Here is a 25,801-nt window from a genome sequence, read left to right on the forward strand (position 1 = left end):
TCTTCCAAGAGGCTCTTGAGGTCAAATCTGGTGATCGGTTTATATGGGGGCTATATAAAATTATGGACCTATGTGGACCAATTTTTGCATGGTCATTAGAGACCATATACTAACACCGTGTACCAAATTTCAGCCGGATCGGATGAAATTTGCTTCTCTTAGAGGCTCCGCAAGCCAAATCGGGGGATCGGTTTATATGGGGGCTACATGTAATTATGGACCGAAGTGGACCAATTTTTGCATGGTTGTTAGAGACTATATACTAACACCATGTACCAAATTTCAGCCGGATCGGATGAAATATGCTTCTCTTAGAGCAATCGCAAGCCAAATTTGGGGGTCCGTTTATATGGGGGCTATACGTAAAAGTGGACCGATATGGCCCATTTGCAATACCATCCGACCTACATCAATAACAACTACTTGTGCCAAGTTTCAAGTCGATAGCTTGTTTCGTTCGGAAGTTAGCGTGATTTCAACAGACGCACGGACGGACATGCTCAGATCGACTCAGAATTTCACCACTACCCAGAATATATATACTTTATGGGGTCTTAGAGCAATATTTCGATGTGTTACAAACGGAATGACAAAGTTAATATACCCCCCATCCTATGGTGGAGGGTATAAAAAATAACAAATAACGTTAATTTCTAAAGTTATATATTTTTGTTTTTCGTAGATAACAACAAACACAGCCTAAAATCAAAAACTCAAACCTAATAAAAGTAACATTAAATGTAATACACGACAAAAACTTGTTGATACAAAATAGTTTCGTTGTTATAAAAAAGGGATTTTTACCAAAAATTTACTTCAAAAGTAAAAACATTTTAAAAATATTTCTAATCAAAAATAGCAGAATTTTAGTTTTTTTAATCTAACCATTACACTGAAAAAATATTATCATGAGGCCAAAGATTTCATGTCCTTAAAATACGAATGCAAATTTTGCTTAGCGTAGAAGACGCATTTCTCTAATATAAAGTTTTTTTAAATAAACTATATTACAGACATAGATGTTACGCCGATTTCTTTGCCTGTACACTGCAATAGTTTGAATCTCGGGGTACTTAATTCACATATTTGGTTCTTTTATACATATAGAAGAACTATATCTATATCTATGTCTTCTTTCTTCAGGAGAACTTTTAAGGCAGTACAAGCAGCCTTACAATGGTGAAGATTTATCTGTAGGATCCGTAGAACCATCAAGATTTTCAACAACCGTCACATCAGCCGTTTCAATTGAGTCATCAAGAATGTCCACCTCACAGATCTCGGTGACTCTCGCAATAATCCTTAGTTCAACTTTGGTGAGTTTTGAGGCGGTAGCAACCTCCTCTCGAATACGGTGTCCGTCGATGTCTGCATTTTTGATATCTCCCTCGACTTCGCAAGAAGATCTGCTAATTTCTGATTCAGACAGAGGCTTGTCCATTTCCGAATTCTTTAGCTGATCGCTTTTATATACCTTCATTTGAATATAATGAAACGTTGACATACACGGCCCTGGGACTTAGCTAGATGTGGGAAAGACTGACTGTTCAATATAAACACCGCATGCCGTCTTGGTACATCCACTTCATCCAAATAGCCAACCTGCCAGTCAGCGGTTGGTAGGTCTGGATTGCATTGTTTCAGTCTATTTAAAATAGATTCATATTCAGGATATCCATGCATGTGTTCTAGGTCTAGCCGGTATGTATTTCTTATCGACTAACTCTAGAGCAGCTCCTTCACCAATTAGTACCAAAACAGCCTTAGAACAATCAATAGACCTCTGATCCTCAAATGCGATTTGTTTAAATCGTCCTTGATACCAATCAGCCTCATGGTGTCGAGGATCTGCGCCGGGAAACTTTTCCAGCACCTGTGAGTAAACGCCAGACAAAGCATTCTCAATTTCTCCCCACTTGTATTTTGGGACCATACCGTCCACTGCTACTCTGTTAACAATAGCCATCACAAGACTGTTCTTTGCAACTGAGGCAAACGATCGTTGATTCCTTTTGGAAGATGGCAGTTTATCCGGCGATCGGTCCCTTTTTCCAGCTTCAAGAATGTCTTGAAAGAGTTGCTTTGCTTGGCCGACAACGTGCTTAGGTTGGATAACAATTCAACCGTTGAATAATAAATCTTAAACTTCACGATCGGATGAAGTAGCCCCTTTCATTTCATTTGTAATTTAAATGACGAAAATGAGTGGAATTGGCATGGGGAACGTATGGGGAAATCGTTTTCTAAATTGTGAGTTAGTCCATAATAGTATATATTAGACAAAAAAGGTATGTGTAGGTAAGTCTACAAATAATTGCGAATCGATATGGACTTTTGCACAGTACGTAGGGAGCCAGAATTTAAATATAAAATTAAAGGGTGATACGGTCAAAATTTGGTCAAGGGAAAACGCGTGTAAATCGGTGAAATCGTTTATTTAAAAAAATCAAATTAAATTTCTTTTTAAAGTTCAATTAGTATAAAATTCAGGAAAAATATTCAGTTAGGCTTTCGCTTTTCCAAATCCGAATTGCTGGGCCTCACGCTTGACACCTGCCATCAGATTTTGTACATCCACCTTGTCCACCTTCTTCGCCGCAGAAAGCCAGTTTTCCTTGAACTGCTGCTCGTCCTTAGCAGTTTTTTTGGTCTTCTTTAGGTTCCGCTTGACAATAGCCCAGTATTTCTCAATTGGGCGGAGCTGTGGCGTGTTGGGAGGGTTCTTGTCCTTGGGAACCACCTGCACGTTGTTGGCGGCGTACCACTCCATGGCCTTTTCACCGTAATGGCAAGATGCCAAATCCGGCCAAAACAGTACGGAACAACCGTGTTTCTTCAGGAAAGGCAGCAGACGTCTATTCAAACACTCTTTCACGTAAATTTCTTGGTTGACAGTCCCGGAAGCTATGAAAATGCTGCTTTTCAAGCCACAGGTGCAGATGGCTTGCCAAACCAGATATTTCTTTGCGAACTTTGACAGTTTTATGTGCTTGAAAATATCTGCTACCTTTCCCCTTCCTTTTGCCGTATAAAACTCCTGTCCGGAAGCTGCTTGTAGTCGGCTTTGACGTAGGTTTCGTCGTCCATTACCACGCAGTCAAACTTCGTCAGCATCGTCGTGTACAACCTCCGAGATCGCGCTTTGGCCGTCGTATTTTGTTTATCATCGCGATTTGGAGTCACTACCATATTGTAAGTCGATAGTCCGGCTCGTTTTTTTTTTTTTTGGCTCGATGCACGGTTGTAGACGATACACCCAGCTTATTTGCGGCATCTCGGAGAGAGAGGTTAGGGTTTCGCTTGAAACTACCGGCAACTCTCTTTGTCGTCTCAGCGGCTTCCGGTTTTCGATTTCCCCCCGATCCAGACATCCTGGCTGTCGACAAACGTTCCCCAAACACTTTAATTACATTTGTAACGGTTGATTCGGCAACTTTTAGCGATTTTGCCAGCTTTGCGTGCGAGTAGCTCGGATTGTCGCGATGCGCGAGCAAAATTTTGATACGCTGCTCTTCTTGCTTGGACGGCATTTTGACAACTGAAGAGTGAATTCCAAAATCAAAATAGGACCATCATTCTACACACACACCTTCAAAATGAGGGATGTTCAGGTTTTTTAAATGCAAATTTGAAAGAAATACGTTAAGTTTATATTGACCAAATGTTGACCGTATCACCCTTTATTGACTAATTTTTGTATGATTGGGGATAGATTTATCTGAGGGCTATATATAACTATAGACCGATATGGACCTAGTTAGACATGGTTGTTAACGGCACAACTGACTCGGATGAAATTTGCTCCTCCAAGAGGCTCCAAACCAAATCTCGGGATCGGTTTATATGGGGGCTATATATGATTATGGACTGATATGGACCACTTTTGGCATGGTTGTTAAATATCATATACTACCACCACGTACAAAATTTCAACCAGATCGGATGAATTTTGCTTCTCCAAAAGGCACCGGAGGTCAAATCTGGGGATCGGTTTATATGGGTGCTATATATAATCATGGACTGATATGAACCAATTCCTGCACGGTTGTTCGATACCATATACTAACATCACGTACCAAATTTCAACCGAATCGGATGAATTTTGCTCTTCGAAGGGGCTCCGGAGGTCAAATCTGGGGATCGTTTTATATGGGGTCTATATATAATTATGGACCGATGTGGACCAATTTTTGCATAGTTGTTAGAGAACATATACTAACACCATGTACCAAATTTCAGCCAGATCGGATGAAATTTGCTTCTCTTAGAGGCTCCGAAAACCAAATCCGGGAATCGGTTTATATGGGGGCTACATATAATTATGAACCGATGCGGACCAATTTTTGCATGATTGTTAGAGACCATATACTAACACCATGTACCAAATTTCAGCCGGATCGGATAAAATTTGCAATACCATCCGACCTACATCAATAGCAACTACTTGTGCCAAGTTTCAAGTCGATAGCTTGTTTCGTTCGGAAGTTAGCGTGAAGTCAACAGACGGACGGACGGACATGCTCAGATCGACTCAGAATTTCACCACGATCCAGAATATATATACTTTATGGGGTCTTAGAGCAATATTTCGATGTGTTACAAACGAAATGACAAAGTTAATATACCCCCATCCTATGGTGGAGGGCATAAAAATGGCGGTGTCAGAAGCCCATTAAGTTAAATCGGTCTGTATTGGACCTATGTCGAATCATGGACCGATATATATTAAATTTGTCCCATTTATTTCTGGACCTAAAATACCTCTCGATTCCCCATTTCAGCAATAGATAGAAATTGGTGTATCAAAAGGTCGAAGAAATCAAATCGGGAAATCGGTTTATCAATGAGCACTGCCCGATTCTATGTCTAGTTCAATGGAAAGGCACCTCAGTTTTAGAGTTCAACAGTCCGATCAATGACCTCTGAAATTGGCAGGCTAATGGGTGGTGCATTTCTTTGTATGTTGACTTAAGACAAGCGTTACCTTTTTTAAAAAATATTGGCCCTTAAGATCTATACACACTTTTGCATGCATTTTTTTGCATTGAACCAATTGGTTTCCCGAACAACAACTGATGTTTGACGACCTTCACGAAATTTGTTAACTACAACCTCGGTTGATTTTACCATACAATCGATAAACACTGGTCCTTGACAGAGCTTCATCGCCAAATATTTAATTAAGTTCATCTATGCACTGTTGTTGAGTTAAACCACGGCGTGCGATTGTAAAAAACAATCGCACGAAATTGTTCGCAATAAATTCCATTTTTATACCCACAACCATAGAATGGAGGTATAATTAGATTGTCATTTCGTTTGTTACACATCGAACTTTCGATTTCCGACTATATAAAGTACATATATTCTTGATCAGGGAGAAATTCTAAGACGATATAACCATGTCCGTCTGTCTGTCTGTCTGTTGTAATCACTCTACAGTTTTCAATAATGGCAATTTGGCAAGTTCGAAGATGGGCTATATCGGTCCAGGTTTTGATATACCCCATATAAACCGATCTCCCGATTTGGGGCATTGGGTTGTCAGAAATTGGAAATCTAGAGGTATTTTAAGACCACAAATATCTGTGTCGAAAATGAAGCCCCCATATAGACCGATCTCCAGATTTTACTTCTTGGGCGTCTAAAAACTGTATTTTCTATCCGATTTACAATAACTTGGAAATCTAGAGGTATTTTCAGACCACAAATAGATGTGACGAATATGGTGTGTATCGGTCTATGGTTTGCTATAGGCCGATCTCCCGAGTTACTCCTTGGGCTTCTAGAAACCGTAGCTTTTATACAATTTACCTGAAATTTTAAATCTAGACGTTTTTTTAAACCATAAATGGATGTTCCGAATATGTTGTGTATCGGTACAAATTTTGATATATCCCCCTTGTAAACCCACCCTTCGATTTGGGGTCTAGATTCTGTAGAACCACAATTAAGTGTGCTTAATTTGGTGTGTACCGGTGCCTGGTCTTCCAAATTTAACTCCTTCGGTTTATATCCGATTTGCCTGAAATTGTAACGGATTTAGTAGGCTCATTTGGTATTGCCCAAATATTGACCGATTTCAGCTCTTGAGGGTATAGAAGGCGTACCGATCATGAAAATTGCTTGAAACTGAAAAAAAATTTCCAGATTTTACTTCGTCTAATAATTTGAATATTCGTTGTAAAAATGTACAGATGTTAGATTTCAAAAAAAGGCGTTTTCTTGCACACTTACACGAGATGTTTATGATTCCTCAAAAACTCAAACAAAAATGGTTATTGTAAGTTCTGAATCTGATCTAGTCTTCATAGGTAGAATATTTATATTTATCTTCAGGAATCGTACTGGTTGAATTGATCTGCTTAGGAGAATATCTGTCATAAAACCGCCCTGAAAAGCTATATATTATCAAGTAACCCACACGCACAGAAAAACCATGTTTGGACATGGTTGCCGCATCCATTTAATGCTTATCTAGAGCATGTAATTGCCGCGAAAACCATGTATTTTGTCTTTGTAAAAATAGTTTTCGAGCGGAGAAAAATTTATGGTGGCAATAAGCATTTGAATGGTTCTCAAATACCGCAAACATGTTCTATCATTTAAACGATAGAATTTGAGACCATTAAATGGTCGGGAAAATCATGTACCTGACCATTCAATTTTGTTTACTTTTTTACAAGGAAAAAAAAGTATTTTTATAGGTTAAGTATAGACATGTCTAGAACCATTACATGGCCATAAAGACCATTTACATTTTTTCGTGACCATTTAATTTTTTAACTTGTTTGCAGCGAAAAGAATTTTATAAAAACATTGAGCAGGTACACACGATTTTCATTTTGCGCGTCAGTCGTGTGTTGATTGTTTCTTGGAATGGACGGAGAATACGGATTTACTGTGTTTTGTGTTAATTTATTTACATATTCAGGAGTGGCACGTGGTTTTATGTGAACACAAAAAAGGAAAGTGTAATTGAAAAAATGTACCTGCTTTTTTGTTCTGCATTTTGCTATATGGTATTTATTTTTATTTGCAGTTACATGATGTCTGCGTTTGTACATTTGATGGGCACGATGTAAATATGGAATAATTAATTATTGTTGAAATTGAAATAAAATAGAGTGTGTAAAAATATATGATGTTTGCTTGAACGGCATTATAAATACAAATAAACAATGAATTAGTTTATAAATAAATAAAAACAAACAAATAAAGTTAATTTTGTGTTTTCTTTTCTCAAGTGGCGTCCTTGCTTCGACGATGAAAAAAGTTTTTTCATAAAGATCAAAACATTTTAGGTTGTGACCATGTTCTTTTAACTAGGAGAAAAACATTTTTAATGAATACCATAACATTTTAAATCGTGACCATTGTCTTTTCATTCAAACAAAATTCTTTTTATCAATATAATAACATTTTAGATGAGGACAATTACATTTTTCTTAGAACCAGGTTCACTGAGCCAACATGGTTGCAGGTTAAAATGTTACATGGTCGCCGCAAAAATAGCTCGTATCATATTATTTTGCTCTTCGAATATGATTGTGACAATCATGTTTCTTCTTTGCGTGCACTACGACGACGAGTTTTTAGAGGAAACTATTATAATTTTACAATTAATTATTTTTCGAGCTTCAGTTAATTCGCCTGAACTGAACCTTGTACAGTCTGGGCGTGTATAGATTTGTATCTGGCGTTTCTTTTCAATGGTTCTATTGATCAAATTCCTTGATCTACTTTGTCCATAAAGCTCGAAAAATAATTAATTGTAAAATAAAGATATCATGCATTTGGACGTTAATCGCCTGTTTCAGTATCAGGCTAACATGAACAAGTATATACGGCCGTAAGTTCGGCCAGGCCGAATCTTATGTAACCTCCACCATGGATTGCGTAGAAACTTCTACGAAAGACTGTCATCCACAATCGAATTACTTGGGTTGTGGTATCTTATAACTTCTTAACATCGTTTTCTAAATTGTGCGTTAGTCCATGGTCCAAGGCTAGGAACTACCTTACATATTGCAGGGGAACTAGAATCTGTTGGTATGCCCCTGGCTACCTGAAAGTCATGCTGCGTGAGAATGCTGTTATGATTGCAAATGTTCGATGGGAGAATTCCAAGGGCGGTAACGACACCAAGCAAATATGGCCCCATTTAAACTTAAACCGCACACTAGATATGCTAGTGTTCTCGAGACGTCAGATATCACTCCTGATATCTGCTATAACGGGTCGCTGCCTGATAGGCGATTTTGCAAAAACTATAGGCGCGAAGTATAATGACTATTGTATGAGCTGTCATGGTGCGGAGGAAAAGGAATCAATTAAACACCTCTTGTGTGAGTGTCCTGCATTTTGTGTAAAGCGCAAGCAACTTTTAGGAGCATATAGCTTCAGATTACTGGCGGATCTGGCGGAACGTTAACTTAAACAGTCCTACTAATGTTTTTGGAACAATCTGGTTGGTTCAACAAAGAAAAATAATCAAGAAGGTTCAGCGGTTAAAACTAGAAGTGCCCATATGTAATAGGTACTTTTAGTTAATGTGGTATCACAATGGACTGAATAGTCTAAGTGAGCCTGAATCTTAATCGGGCTGCCACGTTAACCTAACCTATGGTCCACGTGCTATATATTAGACAAAAAAGTACGTAGAGAGCCAGAATTGAAATATGGGTGCCGCTTATATGGGGGCTATATAGAATTATGAACTTGATATGGACCAATTTTTGTGTAATTGGGGATCGATTTATCTAAGGGCTATATATAACTATAGACCGATATGGACCTACTTAGGCATGGTTGTTAACGGCCATATACTAGCAAAATGTACTAAATTTCAACTGACTTGGATGAAATTTGCTCCTCCAAGAGGCTCCAAAACCAAATCTCGAGATCGGCTTATATGGGGGCTATATATGATTATGGACTGATATGGATCACTTTTGCCATGGTTGTTAAATATCATATACTACCACCACGTACCAAATTTCAACCAGATCGGATGAATTTTGCTTCTCCAAAAGACACAGGAGATCAAATCTGGGGACCGGTTCATATTATAGACTGATATGAACCAATCCCATACCATATACTAACATGAATTTTGCTCTTCCAAGGGGCTCCGGAGGTCAAATCTGCGGTTTATATGGGGCCTATATATAATTATGGACCGATGTGGACCAATTTTTGCATGGTCATTAGAGACCCTATACTTACACCATATACCAAATTTCAATCGGATCGGATGAAATTAGCTTCTCTTAGAGGCTCCGCAAGCCAAATCGGGGGATCGATTTATATGGGGGCTATATATAATTATGGACCGATGTGGACCAATTTTGCATGCTTGTTAGAGACCATATTCTAACACCATGTACCAAATTTCCGCCGGATCGGATGAAATTTGCTTCTCTTAGAGGCTCCGCAAGCCAAATCGGGGGATCGATTTATATGGGGGCTATATATAATTATGGACCGATGTGGACCAATTTTGCATGCTTGTTAGAGACCATATTCTAACACCATGTACCAAATTTCCGCCGGATCGGATGAAATTTGCTTCTCTTAGAGGCTCCGCAAGCCAAATCTGGGGATCGGTTTATATGGGGGCTATATATAATTATGGACCGATGTGGACCAATTTTTGCATGGTTACTAGGGACCATATACTAACACCATGTACCAAATTTCAGCCGGATCGGATGAAATTTGCTTCTCTTAGAGGCTTCGCAAGCCAAATCGGGGGATCGGTTTATATGGGGACTATATATAATTATGGACCGATGTGGACCAATTTTTTCATGGTTATTAGAGACCATATACTAACACCATGTACCAAATTTCAGCCGGATCGGATGAAATTTGCTTCTCTTAGAGGCCTCGCAAGCCAAATTTGGAGGTCCGTTTATATGGGGACTATACGAAAAAGTGGACCGATATGGCACACTTCCATCTGACCTACATCAATAGCAACTACTTGTGCCAAGTTTCAAGTCGATAGATTGTTTCGTTCGGAAGTTAGCGTGATTTCAACAGACGGACGGACAGGCTCAGATCGACTCAGAATTTCACCACGACGAATATATATACTTTATGAAGTCTTAGAGCAATATTTCGATGTGTTACAAAGTTAATATACCCCCCATCCTATGGTGGAGGGTATAAAAATAATAGGAAACTATTATATTTGATTCATGGATGTGGGTCGTTTAAGGGCATGTCCAAGGGTTGTATTTATTACAGAACACAATGATCCAACTACATGAAGTGAACAGGATCCAACTACTCTTTTCAATAGTAAATAATCAAACCTTATAATTGTCTTCTGCAAAGCCTATTAATTCAAATATACAATGGGGGGATATATAAGTATCCGTTTTACTTGTACTTAATTAAAAAAAGAAAATGTTTTTTTTATCCACAAATAACTTGTGGAATATATTCTTATTGAGCTTTTCTGTTTTCGCTCATATGTTGTCTATGAAAATACTATATGAAAAAATATTTCACTTCGCTAGATTGAGATTTAATCCTACAATGAAAAACAGCCCAAGAATTAGCGCGAAATATCTAGAGCAGTCTATAAAAAGTCATTGTAGCTTGTTTCTTAAGTCTTTCGTTTTTATTGGCTTAACAGCTCATACGAAATGCCACAATACACAGATGTGTATATTCCTCAAGCTCAAAATAAAACTTTTCTGTCTTCATGCAACATTGTCAGTTAATTTCCACATAATTCATATATGATTCAATAGATAGACGAATGCGGACGGACAATTTCGCATGAGCTATTTTATGTTGGATTTTGCGAATATTCTCCCCGCCTTTAGGCAGACAGTTTGATCGTTTTCCATAGAACCCTAAGTTTATAATACAATTTATTTTATTGTTTCTATATAAAGATGGAAATGTAAACGTGACTCATGGTTTAATGCAGCTCAACGCCACCGCCGTCATCACCATCGCAATCACCATTTCTCCCCCATATACCATTAGCATAGTCATCATCAGTCTGTGGCTGTGATCATACATTGGACTGTTGCATAAATTGTAGAAATATTGTATAATCTTAACAAATTTTCACATGTACCATAGCCAAAGGCTACATCTTCGGTAGGGAGTAAGTTTTGTTTTTTTTAGGAAGAAATCTTCAATTGCGGCGGGTGAAGTGTCGGAGGTTTGCTGTTGAACAAATGATAAACAAATCATGGCATTTATAAGCCTAAGGTGCACAGGAAAGAAAGTTAAATGCCAAAAAAATAACCTGCAGAGTTCTGAGGAAAGTTTGGCTTAAAGAGTTTTGTACGTTCTTTTGGTCAGAATTAGTAAAAGGCAATGGGAGAAAAGTTTTTCCATTTTCAAATCTTGCATTTACTGCGAAACTATGATGGTATCTTCTTAAAGTACTGTGCATGGGTAGACTCAAAGGATTCAAAAGGTATTAAATTGTGAGTGGAGGAGTTACCATGATTTCCACCTATCAAGACTACCTAACTGCCAGTGTAATTCTACTTGTTTGTATATAATTTGCATAATAAATAATTGAAAACCCGAATTGGCCGGAAAGAAGAGGAAGAGCTAAGTCCAGATTAAACTCATCTCATAGCTTTTGGTCATAGTCCAACTTGCTCTGAAATAAGAATCTAAATGCACTTAGTCTTTAGTCATAGGATCAATTGTTTTGGTGTTTGTGAATGCTAGAGGAAAGCAAATTTCACACAATCTTTAAAGGAGGCTCCAAGAAATGAAATGTTATTAATGTTATTTTTATGGTTTATCAAATTTTATGCGGTTCTTCATAAGTATTTTGCATTAATCTGTGCCGTTTCTCTGTTTCTTTTTTGTTTTCATACGAAATCCCAATAGAACTATCGCAGGTTCATTGTTTTAAGGAATTCATTCAAGTGGAGGTTTCATTGCTTACAAAAACAGATGGACAGACGAAAACTCTCACATCTCGACAGCAGCATCATCATCATCAAAATTCGCATATGCTTCCACAGTCAATCCATTGGCAAAATATTCGCAATGGTAATGATGACCCATTAAAGAGGTGCCAGCCATTGTTCTATCCGAAAGGATTCATGTTTAAGATTCCACTCAGCGATTTGTACAAATGTGGATTTACACGGGTTGTAAACAAATTGTCGGTAAGTATGTCATGTGACAAACCAAAACAATAACAACAACAATAGAAATATACAAAGTCTACCATCATGCCAGACAATGGCCTTAACAAGTGTTTGTGTCTTAAGTCTTTTGATTTCAAAATATTGCTGGAGCATACTAAACAGGCAGTCATGGGTGAAATGTCTTATAAATAGCAGACTATTTTGTCTATTTAAAGAGAAGTTGATATTAAAATTATGTAGTTAACTTTACGGCAGTTTTGAGGATTATTTCGTTTGACAGGTCTCCTACGTAGGTGTTTAGGTCATATGATTGGAAATTGCATTGCAAGCAGTAATGAAATGGATTAAACAGAAGTTCTCAATATATATGTTACACATAGTATTCGAATTAATTAAAATATCATCTAAACAGAAACGAAAAATAATAAAAATTAGTGGAATCGATCTTAGACTAACCCTACACGGAAAAAACGGTTTTACGGAAAAAATTAATTGTACTAAATTGTATTAAATTTTTGGAGATAATTTACTAATTACATTTACAAAATTCTTCCCAACTAAAAGATAAAAAAAATAAAATCACTACCATATTAATCACATTGTAAATCAATTTTACTGGTTTTGAGAATTATATAAATTCCTTCTGCTTTAGCTAGCACTGAATTTATTGGTACAGCCATTGAAATCTATACACAGAAAAAAAGTAAACGGTTTTATAGCAAGAATGAACTACCTCGAACGAAAATTGAACTAAATTATACACCACATTTTGAGATATCCTCAAAGCGTTGTTTAAACCATGAAATTTCAATGCCCTGGTGTACTTTTTAACTACAACTCATGAAATTATACCATCTCATAGAAAAAACAAGTAAGGAAAGTCTAAAGTCGGGCGGGGCCGACTATATTATACCCTGCACCACTTTGTAGATCAAAAATTTCGATACCATATCACATCCGTCAAATGTGTTGGGTGCTATATATAAAGGTTTGTCCCAAATACGTACATTTAAATATCACTCGATCTGGACAGAATTTGATAGACTTCTACAAAATCTATAGACTCAAAATTTAAGCCTTCTAATGGGCACACAAAAAAATTTCACGAAAAAATTTCCAACTAAAATTTTAATTGAGTTTTAAAAAATATTCAATTAAAAATTTAATTGATTCAACAAATTTTTTAATTGAAACAAAAATCAATCACAAAAATAATAGTATCAATTAATTCTTTAATTGGATCAATTAACTTTTTAATTGACCTTCAATTAATTTTTTAATTGATACTATCATTTCTGTGATTGAATACATTTCAATTAAAAATTAATTGGATAAATTAATTTCGTGATTGAACACAATGTTTGAAAAAAAAAGCAATTTTAAGGAAATTTCGCAAAAGTTTATTTATGATTTATCGCTCGATATATATGTATTAGAAGTTTAGAAAAATTAGAGTCATTTTTACAACTTTTCGACTAAGCAGTGGCGATTTGACAAGGAAAATGTTGGTATTTTGATCATTTTTGTCGAAATCAGAAAAACATATATATGAGAGCTATATCTAAATCTGAACCGATTTCAACCTAATTTGGCACGCATAGCAACAATGCTAATTCTACTCCCTGTGCAAAATTTCAACTAAATCGGAGCAAAAAATTAGCCTCTGTGGTCATATGAGTGTAAATCGGGCGAAAGCTATATATTGGAGATATATCTAAATCTGAATCGATTTCAACCAAATTTGGCACGCATAGCTACAATGCGAATTCTACTCCCTGTGCAAAATTTCAATTAAATCGGAGTAAAAATTGGCCACTGTGGTCATATGAGTGTAAATCGGGCGAAAGCTATTTATGGGAGCTATATCTAAATCTGAACCGATTTCAACCTAATTTGGCACGCATAGCTACAATGCGAATTCTACTCCCTGTGCAAAATTTCAATTAAATCGGAGTAAAAGATTGGCCACTGTGGTCATATGAGTGTAAATCGGGCGAAAGCTATATATGGGAGCTATATCTAAATCTGAACCGATTTCAACCTAATTTGGCACGCATAGCAACAATGCTAATTCTACTCCCTGTGCAAAATTTCAACTAAATCGGAGCAAAAAAATAGCCTCTGTGGTCATATGAGTGCAAATCGGGCGAAAGCTATATATTGGAGATATATCTAAATCTGAACCGATTTCAACCAAATTTGGCACGCATAGCAACAATGCTAATTCTACTCCCTGTGCAAAATTTCAACTAATTCGGAGCAAAAAGTTGGCCTCTGTGGTCATTTGAGTGTAAATCGGGCGAAAGCTATATATGGGAGCTATATCTAAATCTGAACCGATTTGGCTGATATTTTGCAAGTTTTTCGAGACTGTTAAAATATTCGAATGTACGGAATTTGAGGAAGATCGGTTGATATACACGCCAATTATGACCAGATCGGTGAAAAATATATATGGCAGCTATATCTAAATCTGAACCGATTTTTCCAGAATCAATAGGGATCGTCTCTGAGCCGAAACAGGACCCTATACCAAATTTTAGGACAATCGGACTAAAACTGCGAGCTGTACTTTGCACACAAAAAAATACATCAACAGACAGACAGACGGACAGACAGACAGACGGACATCGCTAAATCGACTCAGAATTTAATTCTAAGACGATCGGTATACTAAACGATGGGTCTCAGACTTTTCCTTCTTGGCGTTACATACAAATGCACAAACTTATTATACCCTGTACCACAGTAGTGGTGAGGGTATAAAAATGAACTAAAAGTAAAGAAAAAAATCATTGGCGCCAAATCAGTAGCGTAAGATTAGGTTAGGTGGCAGCCCGATGTATCAGGCTCACTTAGACTATTCAGTCCATTGTGAACTTCTCTCTTATCACTGAGTACTGTCCGTTTCCATGTTAAGCTCAATGACAAGGGACCTCCTTTTTATAGCCGAGTCCGAATGGCGTTCCATATTGCAGTGAAACCACTTAGAGAAGCTTTGAAACTCTCAGAAATGTCACCAGCATTGCTGAGGTGGGATAATCCACCGCTGAAAAACTTTTTGGTGTTCGGTCGTAGCAGGAATCGAACCCACGACCTTGTGCATGCAAGGCGGACATGCAAACCATTGCACCACCGTGGCTCCCGTTAGATTAACTACGGAATTTGCTTTCGGTGTGCCCACGATTAGTTCATAAATGTTTATACCCTCCACCATACGATGGTTTCATACTAATTTTGTCATTCTATCTGTAGCGAAATTTTGGTCTCAGACCTCATAAAGCGTATATATTCTGGGTCGTGGTGAAGTTCTGTGTTGATCTAGAGATGTCCGTCCGTCTGAGGAAATTACGCTAACTTCCGAACGACTTGAAACTTGGTATACGTAGTTGTTTTTGATATAAGTGGGATTCTGTTGCAATCTGGCCATATAGAACCAAATTTAGGTTTAGCCCTCACATAAAACGACACCCAGATTTGAATTGCGGATCCTCTTACAGCAGAAAAGTTCATCCGTTCTGGTTGAAATCTGGTTTGGTACGTAAAGGTGTAAGTACATGCCCTCCAACAACCATGCAAAAAATGGTCCACAGCGGTCTATAATTAATATATATCCCCCATACACTGAAAAAAATGCATGCCTGGTTCCAAACATTTTGTCTTTATTTTAAAAATTTTGGGATTGATTCCGAGCCAAAGAAGCGGAGAATAGAAGTAAGGATACTTTTAAGACACAATTCTCTTTTAAATTTGGGTTTTGTGTTTTTGCTTCAAGGAAGTAAATTTTAATTTTTGTTTTTTCAGCTTTTTTTCTTCATATGATAGCATATGAAGAAAAAAAGCTGAAAGTCCTTTAAAAACGAGTTAACGACAACTTTATTTTCTAAATTCAGACTCGACTTCCAGTATGCTACGTTTTAAGTAAAAACATCTTTAAAATAAAGTGTCGAAAAACATGTCCTATTTTTGAACGGTTTTTTTGCTTTGAAGTCAAGATGCAAAAAGACAACAAATTTAAAGACAATTTCATTAATGTTAAAGACTTTTTCTGAATTATTAAAGTCAAGATGACCTTACCCGAAAAAATTTTTCTTTCGTGTTATGGTACCGATTTCTAAGTCAAATCACTTAATTATTAGGACAATACGACTTCATTGAAAAGTTTATCGACTTTTAGACAAGGAAAAAAACTTTATATTAAAGAGATGTGTCTTCTATGCTAAGCAAAATTTTTATTCGTATTTTAAGGACTTTGGCCTTACGACAATATTTTTTTTTTCAGTGTATAAACCTATTTGGATTGCGAATCCTCTAGGAGTAGCAAATTTCATCCATCCCGGTTGAAATTTGGAACGAGATGTTAGTATATGGCCCCGGAATAATGAACAAAATTTAGTCCATATCAGTCCATAATTAAATATAGCCCTCATATAAATCGATCCGCAAATTTAAAGTCTCATGCAGAAACAAATTTAATCCGATCCGGTTGAAATTTGACTATCTAATTACCGTGCGAATTGGTTTATATCGGTTCATAATTATTTATAGACTCCTCCATATTGGCATTAAACTACCTTTTTTAATGAGCATAGACTGAAAAAAGCGGGCCCGGTTCGAAAGATTTTGTCTTTTCGCTAATGATTTTGCTATTGATTCAGAGACAAAGAAGCAGAGAATTGAAGTAAGGATACTTTTAAGGCAGAATTCTCTTTAAAATCTGAGTTTTGCGTACTTGATTCTAGGAGACAAATTTTAATTTACTCGTTTTTTCAGCTTTTTTCTTCATGTGCTATTAAAGTTCCTCAAAAGTGTGTTAAAGACAACTTAAATTTCCAAATTCATACTCAACTTCATGTAGAAATTAGGCTATGTTTCAAGTAAAAAACGTCTTTGAAATGAAATATTGAAAAACATCTCCTATTTTTGAACGCTTGTTTTCTTTCTAGTCAAAATGAAATAAATTCAACAAACTCAAAGAATTCATTGATTTTAAAGAATTTGCCAGTAGTGTTAAAGCCAACTTGTCTTTCGTATAACGATTCAAATCGCTTAACTATAAGGACAAAACGACTTCATTGAAAAGTTTATCGATTTTTGGACAAGGAAAAAACTTTATATCAGAGAAATGCGTCTTTTCTGCTAAGCAAAATTCCCATTTGTATTTTAAGGACACGAAATCATTGGCCACGTGACAATATTTCACGAATGATTTTCAAGCATTTCAAGGACCAGTACACTGTTGATAATCGCCCGGCTTGCTTTCTTATGTGAATTGAACTTTATAATCCTTAAGACATAACTACCCAGCAAAAAAAAGTCACAGCTTTAAATGCCCTCCAGAAGATGTTCTTCCAAAACTTCCAAAAATGTCCTCCCGAAGATGTTCTTTATTTTAACTACAAAGGAAGTTCTGTTAATTCAATTTTTTATAACTCGCTTTTTCATATATTTAATTGGTAATTTAAGTTTTTTTTTTATTTCAAATAGATTGAAAACAGAGTAAGAATTAATGGAATGGTACAAAATAGTCAAATTTTGTCGATAAAAATGTTAAATCCATTCTAGAAAAATTGTGAATTTTTGAAAATATTAGAGGTCAAAAGTTTCAAACAAGCGTTAGAATGTACAAAAAATCATAAAAAATTATAAAAATTATTTATTTGGCAGAAAATCACAAAATTTTTATTTATTTATTTATTGCAAGATTTGCAATCATAATAAATTATGAAAATAAATATAAAAAAATATTAAAAATTTTTTAATTAACATCCAAAACACTGAATTCAAATCACACCCTAAAAATTGATTCAAATTCAGTGCAACGGCTGTTGAAATGGTGGACATCCGTCCTATGACAAGCCCATGTTAAATTCATCGCTTCTGCGCCAAATTTGCACCACTTCCGGATCCAAAAAGAACATTTTCACTACTCTTTTGGCGACGCTTTTTTTGCTGGCCAGCATTAATGGCAATTAATTATTCAAAATATTTTTTGCATTTTTTTTCAGTGTCAAGTAACATAACAAGCCCATGTTAAATTCATTGCTTCTGCGCAAAATTTGCACCATTTCCGGTTCCAAAAAAAAAAAACATTTTCACTACTCTTTTGGAGACGCTTTTTTTGCTGTGTATTAATGCTGGCATTTAATTATTCAAAATATTTTTTTCATTTTTTTTAGGGTCAAGTAACATTTTATCAGAATCTATTGGTTGAGACAATTGATGAACAACATACATTGCCTGTAAAATGTTTATACAAGAGAAGAAAACCTACTGGGGAAACAATACATAAAATTAGACGAAGAGACATTCTTCCAGAGGATTTTAAAGAATACGAGTAAGTTGCACGGTATTACCAACACAAGAAAAAACAAGTATATACGGCCGTAAGTTCGGCCAGGCCGAAGCTTATGTACCCTCCATCATGGATTGCGTAGAAACTTCTAAACACTGCCACCCACAATCGAATTACTTAAGTTGCGGTAACGCTTGCCGATGGCAAGGTATCTTAAAACCTCCTAACACCATCTTCTAAATTGTATGTAAGTCCATACGTGGTATATATTAAATCAAACAAGTATATACGGCCGTAAGTTCGGCCAGGCCGAAGCTTATGTACCCTCCATCATGGATTGCGTAGAAACTTCTAAACACTGCCACCCACAATCGAATTACTTAAGTTGCGGTAACGCTTGCCGATGGCAAGGTATCTTAAAACCTCCTATCACCATCTTCTAAATTGTATGTAAGTCCATACGTGGTATATATTAAATCAAAAAAGATCGATCCAATACGTATATAATTCAGTTTGACAAAGTAGACATAAAATTTTGACAAAATTTTCTACAGAAATAAAATTTTAACAAAATTTTCTATAGAAATAAAATTTTCACAAAATTTTCTATAGAAATAGAAATGTTCACAAAATTTTCTATAGAAAGAAAATTTTGAAAAAAATGTCTACAGAAATAAAATTTTAACAAAATTTTCTATAGAAATAAACTTTTGACAAAATTTTCTATAGAAATAAAATCTTGGTAGATTATTTTTGGCGAGTGGCAACCATGATTATGAACCGAATAAAATTTGAACAAAATTTTCTATAGAAATACAATTTTGACAATGATGAAAATTTTATTATGAACCGAATAAAATTTTAACAAAATTTTCTCTAGAAATAAAATTTTGACAAAATTTTCTATAGAAATAAAATTTTGGTAGATTATTTTTGGCTCTAGTGGCAACCATGATTATGAACCGATATAGACCAATTTTTGTGTGATTGGACCAATTTTGGTATGGTTGTTGGCGACCATATACTAACACCACGTTCCTAATTTGAACCGGATCGGATGAATTTTGCTCCTCCAAGAGGCTCCGGAGGTCAAATCTGGAGAACGTTTTATATGGGGGCTATATATAATTATGGACCGATGTGGACTAATTTTTGCACGGTTGCTAGAGACCATATACCAATACCATATACCAAATTTCAGCCGGATCGGATGCAATTTGCTTCTCTTTGAGGCTTCGCAAGCCAAATCTGGAGATCGGTTTATATGGGGGCTATATATAATTATGGACCGATGTGGACCAATTTTTGCATGATTGTTAGAGACCATATACCAACACCATGTACCAAATTTCAGCCGGATCGGATGAAATATGCTTCTCTTAGAGGCTCCACAAGCCAAATCTGGGGATCGGTTTATATGGGGGCTATATATAATTATGGACCGATGTCGACCAATTTTTGCATAATTGTTAGAGACCATATACTAACACCATGTACCAAATTTCAGCCGGATCGGATTAAATATGCTTCTCTTAGAGGCTCCACAAGCCAAATCTGGGGATCGGTTTATATGGGGGCTATATATAATTATGGACCGATATGGACCAATTTTTGCATGGTTGTTAGAGACCATATACCAACACCATGTACCAAATTTCAGCCGGATCGGATGAAATATGCTTCTGTTAGAGGCTCCACAAACCAAATCTGAGGATCGGTTTATATGGGGGCTATATATAATTATGGACCGATATCGACCAATTTTTGCATGGTTGTTAGAGACCATATACCAACACCATGTACCAAATTTCAGCCGGATCGGATGAAATATGCTTCTGTTAGAGGCTCCACAAGCCAAATCTGAGGGTCCCTTTATATGGGGGCTATACGTAAAAGTGGACCGATATGGCCCATTTTCAATACCATCCGACCTACATCGATAACAACTACTTGTGCCAAGTTTCGAGTCGATAGCTTGTTTCGTTCGGAAGTTAGCGTGATTTCAACAGACGGACGGACGGACGGACGGACGGACGGACGGACGGACATGCTTAGATCGACTCAGAATTTCACCACGACCCAGAATATATATACTTTATGGGGTCTTAGAGCAATATTTCGATGTGTTACAAACGGAATGACAAAGTTAATATACCCCCATCCTATGATGGAGGGTATAATAAAACTAACATATAACACATCGCAAATAATAATTCCAATGAGATCGGCTTTTTAATCCAATTAGATTGGATTTTCTAATCGTCGAATATTAAAACACCGACTGTTAATTTTTTTTATACCCACCACCATAGAATGGTGACGGGGGTATAATAAGTTTGTCATTCCGTTTGTAACACATCGAAATATCGATTTCCGACTATATAAAGTATATGTATTCTTGATCAGGGAGAAATTCTAAGACGATATAACGATGTCCGTCTGTCCGTCTGTCCGTCTGTCTGTCTGTTGTAATCACGCTACAGTCTTCAATAATGAAGCAATCGTGCTGAAATTTTGCACAAACTCGTCTTTTGTCTGCAGGCAGGTCAAGTTCGAAGATGGGCTATATCGGTCCAGGTTTTGATATAGTCCCCATATAAACCAACCTCCCGATTTGTGGTCTTGGGCTTATAGAAATCGTAGTTTTTATCCAATTTGCCTGAAATTTGAAATGTAGAGGTATTTTATGATAATAAAGAGGTGTGCCAAAAATGGTGAGTATCGGTCCATGTTTTGGTATAGCCCCCATATAGACCGATCTCCCGATTTTAATTCTTGGGCTTATAGAAACCGCAGTTTTTATTCAATTTACCTGAAATTGGAAATCTAGAGGTATTGTAGGACCACAAATACGTGTGCCAAAAATAGTGAGTATCGGTTCATGTTTTGGTATAGCCCCCATATAGACCGATCTCCCGATTTTACTTCTTGGGCTTATAGAAACCGCAGTTTTTATTCAATTTACCTGAAATTGGAAATCTAGGGGTATTGTAGGACCACAAATACGTGTGCCAAAAATTGTGAGTATCGATTCATGTTTTGGTATAGCCCCCATATAGACCGATTTCCCGATTTTACTTCTTGGGCTTCTAGAATCCGAAGTTTTTATCCTATTTGCCTGAAATTGGAAATCTAGAGGTATTTTAGGACCATAAAAAGGTGTGCCGAAAACGGTGAGTATCGGTCCATATTTTAGTATAGCCCCCATAAGAACGATCTCCCGATTTAACTCCTTGGGTTTCTAGAAACCGTAGTTTTTATCTGATTTGCCTGAAATTGTAAATATTCTGGTATTTTAGGCTCACAAAAACGTGTATCGGATTAAGTTTTTATCGGTCCATTTGGCAATGCCTCCATATAGACCAACTTCACTTCTTGAGGCTGTAGAAGGCGCACTGATCATGAAAATTGTTTGAAACTCAATGTAAAATTTCCAGATTTTATTTCTACAGATTTAAGATTTCAAATCAATACGTTATTTTATAATTTTCTTGCACACAAGAGATGCTAATGATTCCTCTAAAACTCAAACAACAATGGTTCTTATAAATCCAGAATCTGATATAGTCCTCATAGGTGAAATCTTTAAATTTATCTTCGGGAAGTGTCCTCAAGTCCTCAAGTCCTCAAGCCCTCCTGAAATTTCAAAGGAAACTCGAATATTTGGTTCATGGTGGTGGGTATTTAAGATTCGGCCCGGCCGAATTTAGTGCTGTATATACTTGTTTATTTTATTTTAGAATTATTAATTTAAAACAAGTATAAACGGCCGTAAGTTCGGCCAGGCCATGGGTTGCGTAGAAACTTCTACGAAAGACTGTCATCCACAATCGAATTACTTGGGTTGTGGTATCTTAAATCGTTTTCTAAATTGTGAGTTAGTCCATACGTGGTTCACATTAGACAAAAACAAGTATGTGTAGGTAAGTCTACAAATAATTACGATATGGACTTTTGCACGGTACGTAGGGAGCCAGAATTGAAATATGGGGGTCGCTTATATGGGGGCTATATACAATTATTGATATGGACCAATTTTTGTGTGATTGGGGATCGATTTATCTGAGTGCTATATAACTATAGACCGATATGGACCTAGTTAGGTATGGTTGTTAACGGCCATATACTAGCACAATGTACCAAATTTCAACTGACTCGGATGAAATTTGCTCCTCCAAGAGGCTCCAAAACCAAATCTCGGGATCGGTTTATATGGGGGCTATATATGATTATGGACTGATATGGACAACTTTTTACATGGTTGTTAAATATCATATACTACCACCACGTACAAAATTTCAACCAGATCGGATGAATTTTGCTTCCCCAAAAGGCACCGGAGGTCAAATCTGGGGATCGGTTTATATGGGTGCTATATATAATTATAGACTGATATGAACCAATTCCTGCATGGTTGTTGGATACCATATAATAACATCACGTACCAAATTTCAACCGAATCGGATGAATTTTGCTCTTCCAAGGGGCTCCGGAGGTCAAATCTGGGGATCGGTTTATATGGGGGCTATATATAATTATGGACCGATTTCGACCAATTTTTGCATGGAAGTTTGAGGCCATATATTAACACCACGTACCAAATTTCAACTGAATCAGATGAATTTTGGCCTTCCAAGAGGTTCCGGAGGTCAAATCTGGCGATCGGTTTATATGGGGGCTATATATAATTGTGGACCGATGTGAACCAATTTTTGCATGGTTGTTAGAGACCATAAACTAACCCCATGTACCAAATTTCAGTCAGATCGGATGAAATTTGCTTCTCTTAGAGACCTCGCAAGCCAAATCGGGGGATCGGTTTATATGGGGGCTATATATAATTATGGACCGATGTGGACCAATTTTTGCATGGTTGTTAGAGACCATAGACTAACACCATGTACCACATTTCAGCCGGATCGGATGAAATTTGCTTCTTTTAGAGGCCTCGCAAGCCAAATTTGGGACCTATATGGCCCATTTGCAATGCCATTCGACCTACATCAATAACAACTACTTGTGCCAAGTTTCAAGTCGATAGCTTGTTTCGTTCGGAAGTTAGCGTGATGTCAACAGACGGACGGACGGACATGCTCAGATCGACTTAGAATTTCACCACGACCCAAAATATATATACTTTATGGGGTCTTAGAGCAATATTTCGATGTGTTACAAACGGAATGACAAAGTTAATATACCCCCCATCCTATGGTGGAGGATATAAAAATGAACCAAATCTATATAAATCGGTATTAAACAAAAAAACATTTTCCATATTTACTGTCGGGGAAATCTTAATTATACATCACCAAAAATCGTACAAAACATTCTTTCTGTATTTTAAAGTGTCATGCTCATGCTGGAGATCGGTTTATATGGGGTTAAGAAATAAAATGTATTTTTGTATAATTGTTCAGGGTGGCTGTTACGTAATGCCACAAACTTTATAGTTTTTAATACTTTTTTTTTAATTTTATTATTCTAAACCAAGAGTGTCGAAAATAACATCGCATTTTAGAATCAATTGGCTACTTTGGCACAAATTATGGCCATCACACCCTGTCTCTGCGGTATTTTGGCCCATTTCCAGCAAAATGCCGCCTTGAGATTATCAACATTTGGGTATTCTTTAGTGGCAAGCTTACTCTCCAAAATGCCAAAGGTGCAAAGTCCAACGGATTTTGACATTATGCCCAGGTCTTCAACACTGGCTTTATGACATTTTCCAGTCCTAAAGGGCGACTATAGACGTAACGGTGACCCACACCATAACCACCGGCGGGGCATGAGTTCTTGTGGCCCATCGAAAGTGAAAACTTTCACCTGGTCTCTTTGGCATGTAATTTCGATTATTTCAGTTTTCCACAAAATGATCAATTTGGAATGACTTCTCATCGGAGAAATCCAAATCTAGTAAGTGGCCACTTTTATGCTAGCGAACGACAATTTTGCCTTTGCTAACCTGTAGGTGAGATCTTGCATTTTTTGTAACTTCAATGGCTTTATTCCAAGCATATTTTGCAATATGTGTTGCTCAGGTTTTCAAGTTTTCTGCCAATGCGGCTTGAATTTTGATCAAATCTGCCCTTCGGATCATTTCTGGTATTGTTGCCGTTTTTTGTCCAAAACTGTCAGTATCACGGTAACGGGCAATGGTAGAAGAAAAAAAAGATTTATTCACATTTAAATACTGAAGGCTCTAACAAGATTTTTAGTGTTTTTTTTTCACTCAAATACAAAGCAATCAGACAATTACGATTGAATTCTGTCACGAATAACTATGTTTCTGAATGTAATTGATAAAATTGCTTTCGTAAATCTGTAAGAAATAAAATGAACTGTAATTGGAATAAATCTGTCAGCTGTCAGATGACCGATGTAAAAATAATAGCAACCCGACAACAATACCTAACAGACACCCCGTAGGCCGAAATCGTTAGCGGTATTTGAACAGGTCACCTCTTCAACAGTCACCTTGTTGAAATGGTTAGCATGCTAGTACAAAGGATCCCGTGGTCAATCCCAGAGTTTCAAAGCTTCACTAAGTTGTTTCACCGTAATGTGAAACGCCATAGTCACCATGGAAGGACACCATAATAGAAAGGGAGTCATTTTTCATTGAGCTAAATATGCAATCGGGCAGCACCCAGTGGGAAATCTCTGCGTTAGAACTCCGATCCTAGATTATGACCACTAAATCTTCTCCTTGTTCCAACTTTAAGATTGAATGTTTATTGATTCATATTTTTTATATATTTCATAGAGATCTGGACATAATTGAAACTTTGGAACAAAAAGCTCCAGAACCAATAGTCACCATGGAAGTTCGACAAAATGGACAACTTATTGATCAAATGGTTACGGTAATTCCTGGCACTCCTCTCATAATGGAGATAAAACTTAATGAACCAGCTTCTGGCATATATGGTATACATACCAAATACTTGGAGGTTTCCGATGGTAATGGAACGTCTGAAACGATTTTATTCAGAGGGTAATATCAATAATCGCCCATCGTGACCATTGTTGACATTCGTAAATATATTATTTATATCATTTTAGTTGCACTGTCGATCCATACCTTTTTGAGAACTTCATAATGAATTCAAATAACACTTTGCATGCCAAATTTCGAGCCTTTAAGTTTCCTAATACTGCCTATGTACAATTCCGAGCTAATGTTCAGATTTGCTTAGGAAAATGTCAAATTCCGCATTGTTTAAGTGGACAAGGTCGATTGAAAAGGGATTTGAGAATCGCCGAAGAAAATATATATGATATTGCTTTGGGTCTAACAATAAATGTTGATGGTTGGGATAAGAAGAATATTGGTAAGTATACACACGTGTTTAAATGCCTCAAT

General features: G+C 36.7%; 1 protein-coding gene across 1 annotated transcript in view; it reads left to right on the plus strand.

Moving 5' to 3' along the window:
• LOC142238601 (uncharacterized) overlaps nucleotides 1-25,801 on the plus strand; it is a 67,561-nt gene that overhangs the window by 41,596 nt on the left and 164 nt on the right. Inside the window, exons 2-5 of the mRNA XM_075310294.1 lie at nucleotides 11,878-12,161; nucleotides 18,323-18,480; nucleotides 25,202-25,432; nucleotides 25,501-25,769. Of these exons, the coding sequence (XP_075166409.1) occupies nucleotides 11,878-12,161; nucleotides 18,323-18,480; nucleotides 25,202-25,432; nucleotides 25,501-25,769 (942 nt within the window). The remainder of the gene's footprint in view (nucleotides 1-11,877; nucleotides 12,162-18,322; nucleotides 18,481-25,201; nucleotides 25,433-25,500; nucleotides 25,770-25,801) is intronic.

This window comes from Haematobia irritans, chromosome 5 (assembly GCF_050003625.1).
Source record: "Haematobia irritans isolate KBUSLIRL chromosome 5, ASM5000362v1, whole genome shotgun sequence".
NCBI lineage: Eukaryota > Metazoa > Arthropoda > Insecta > Diptera > Muscidae > Haematobia > Haematobia irritans.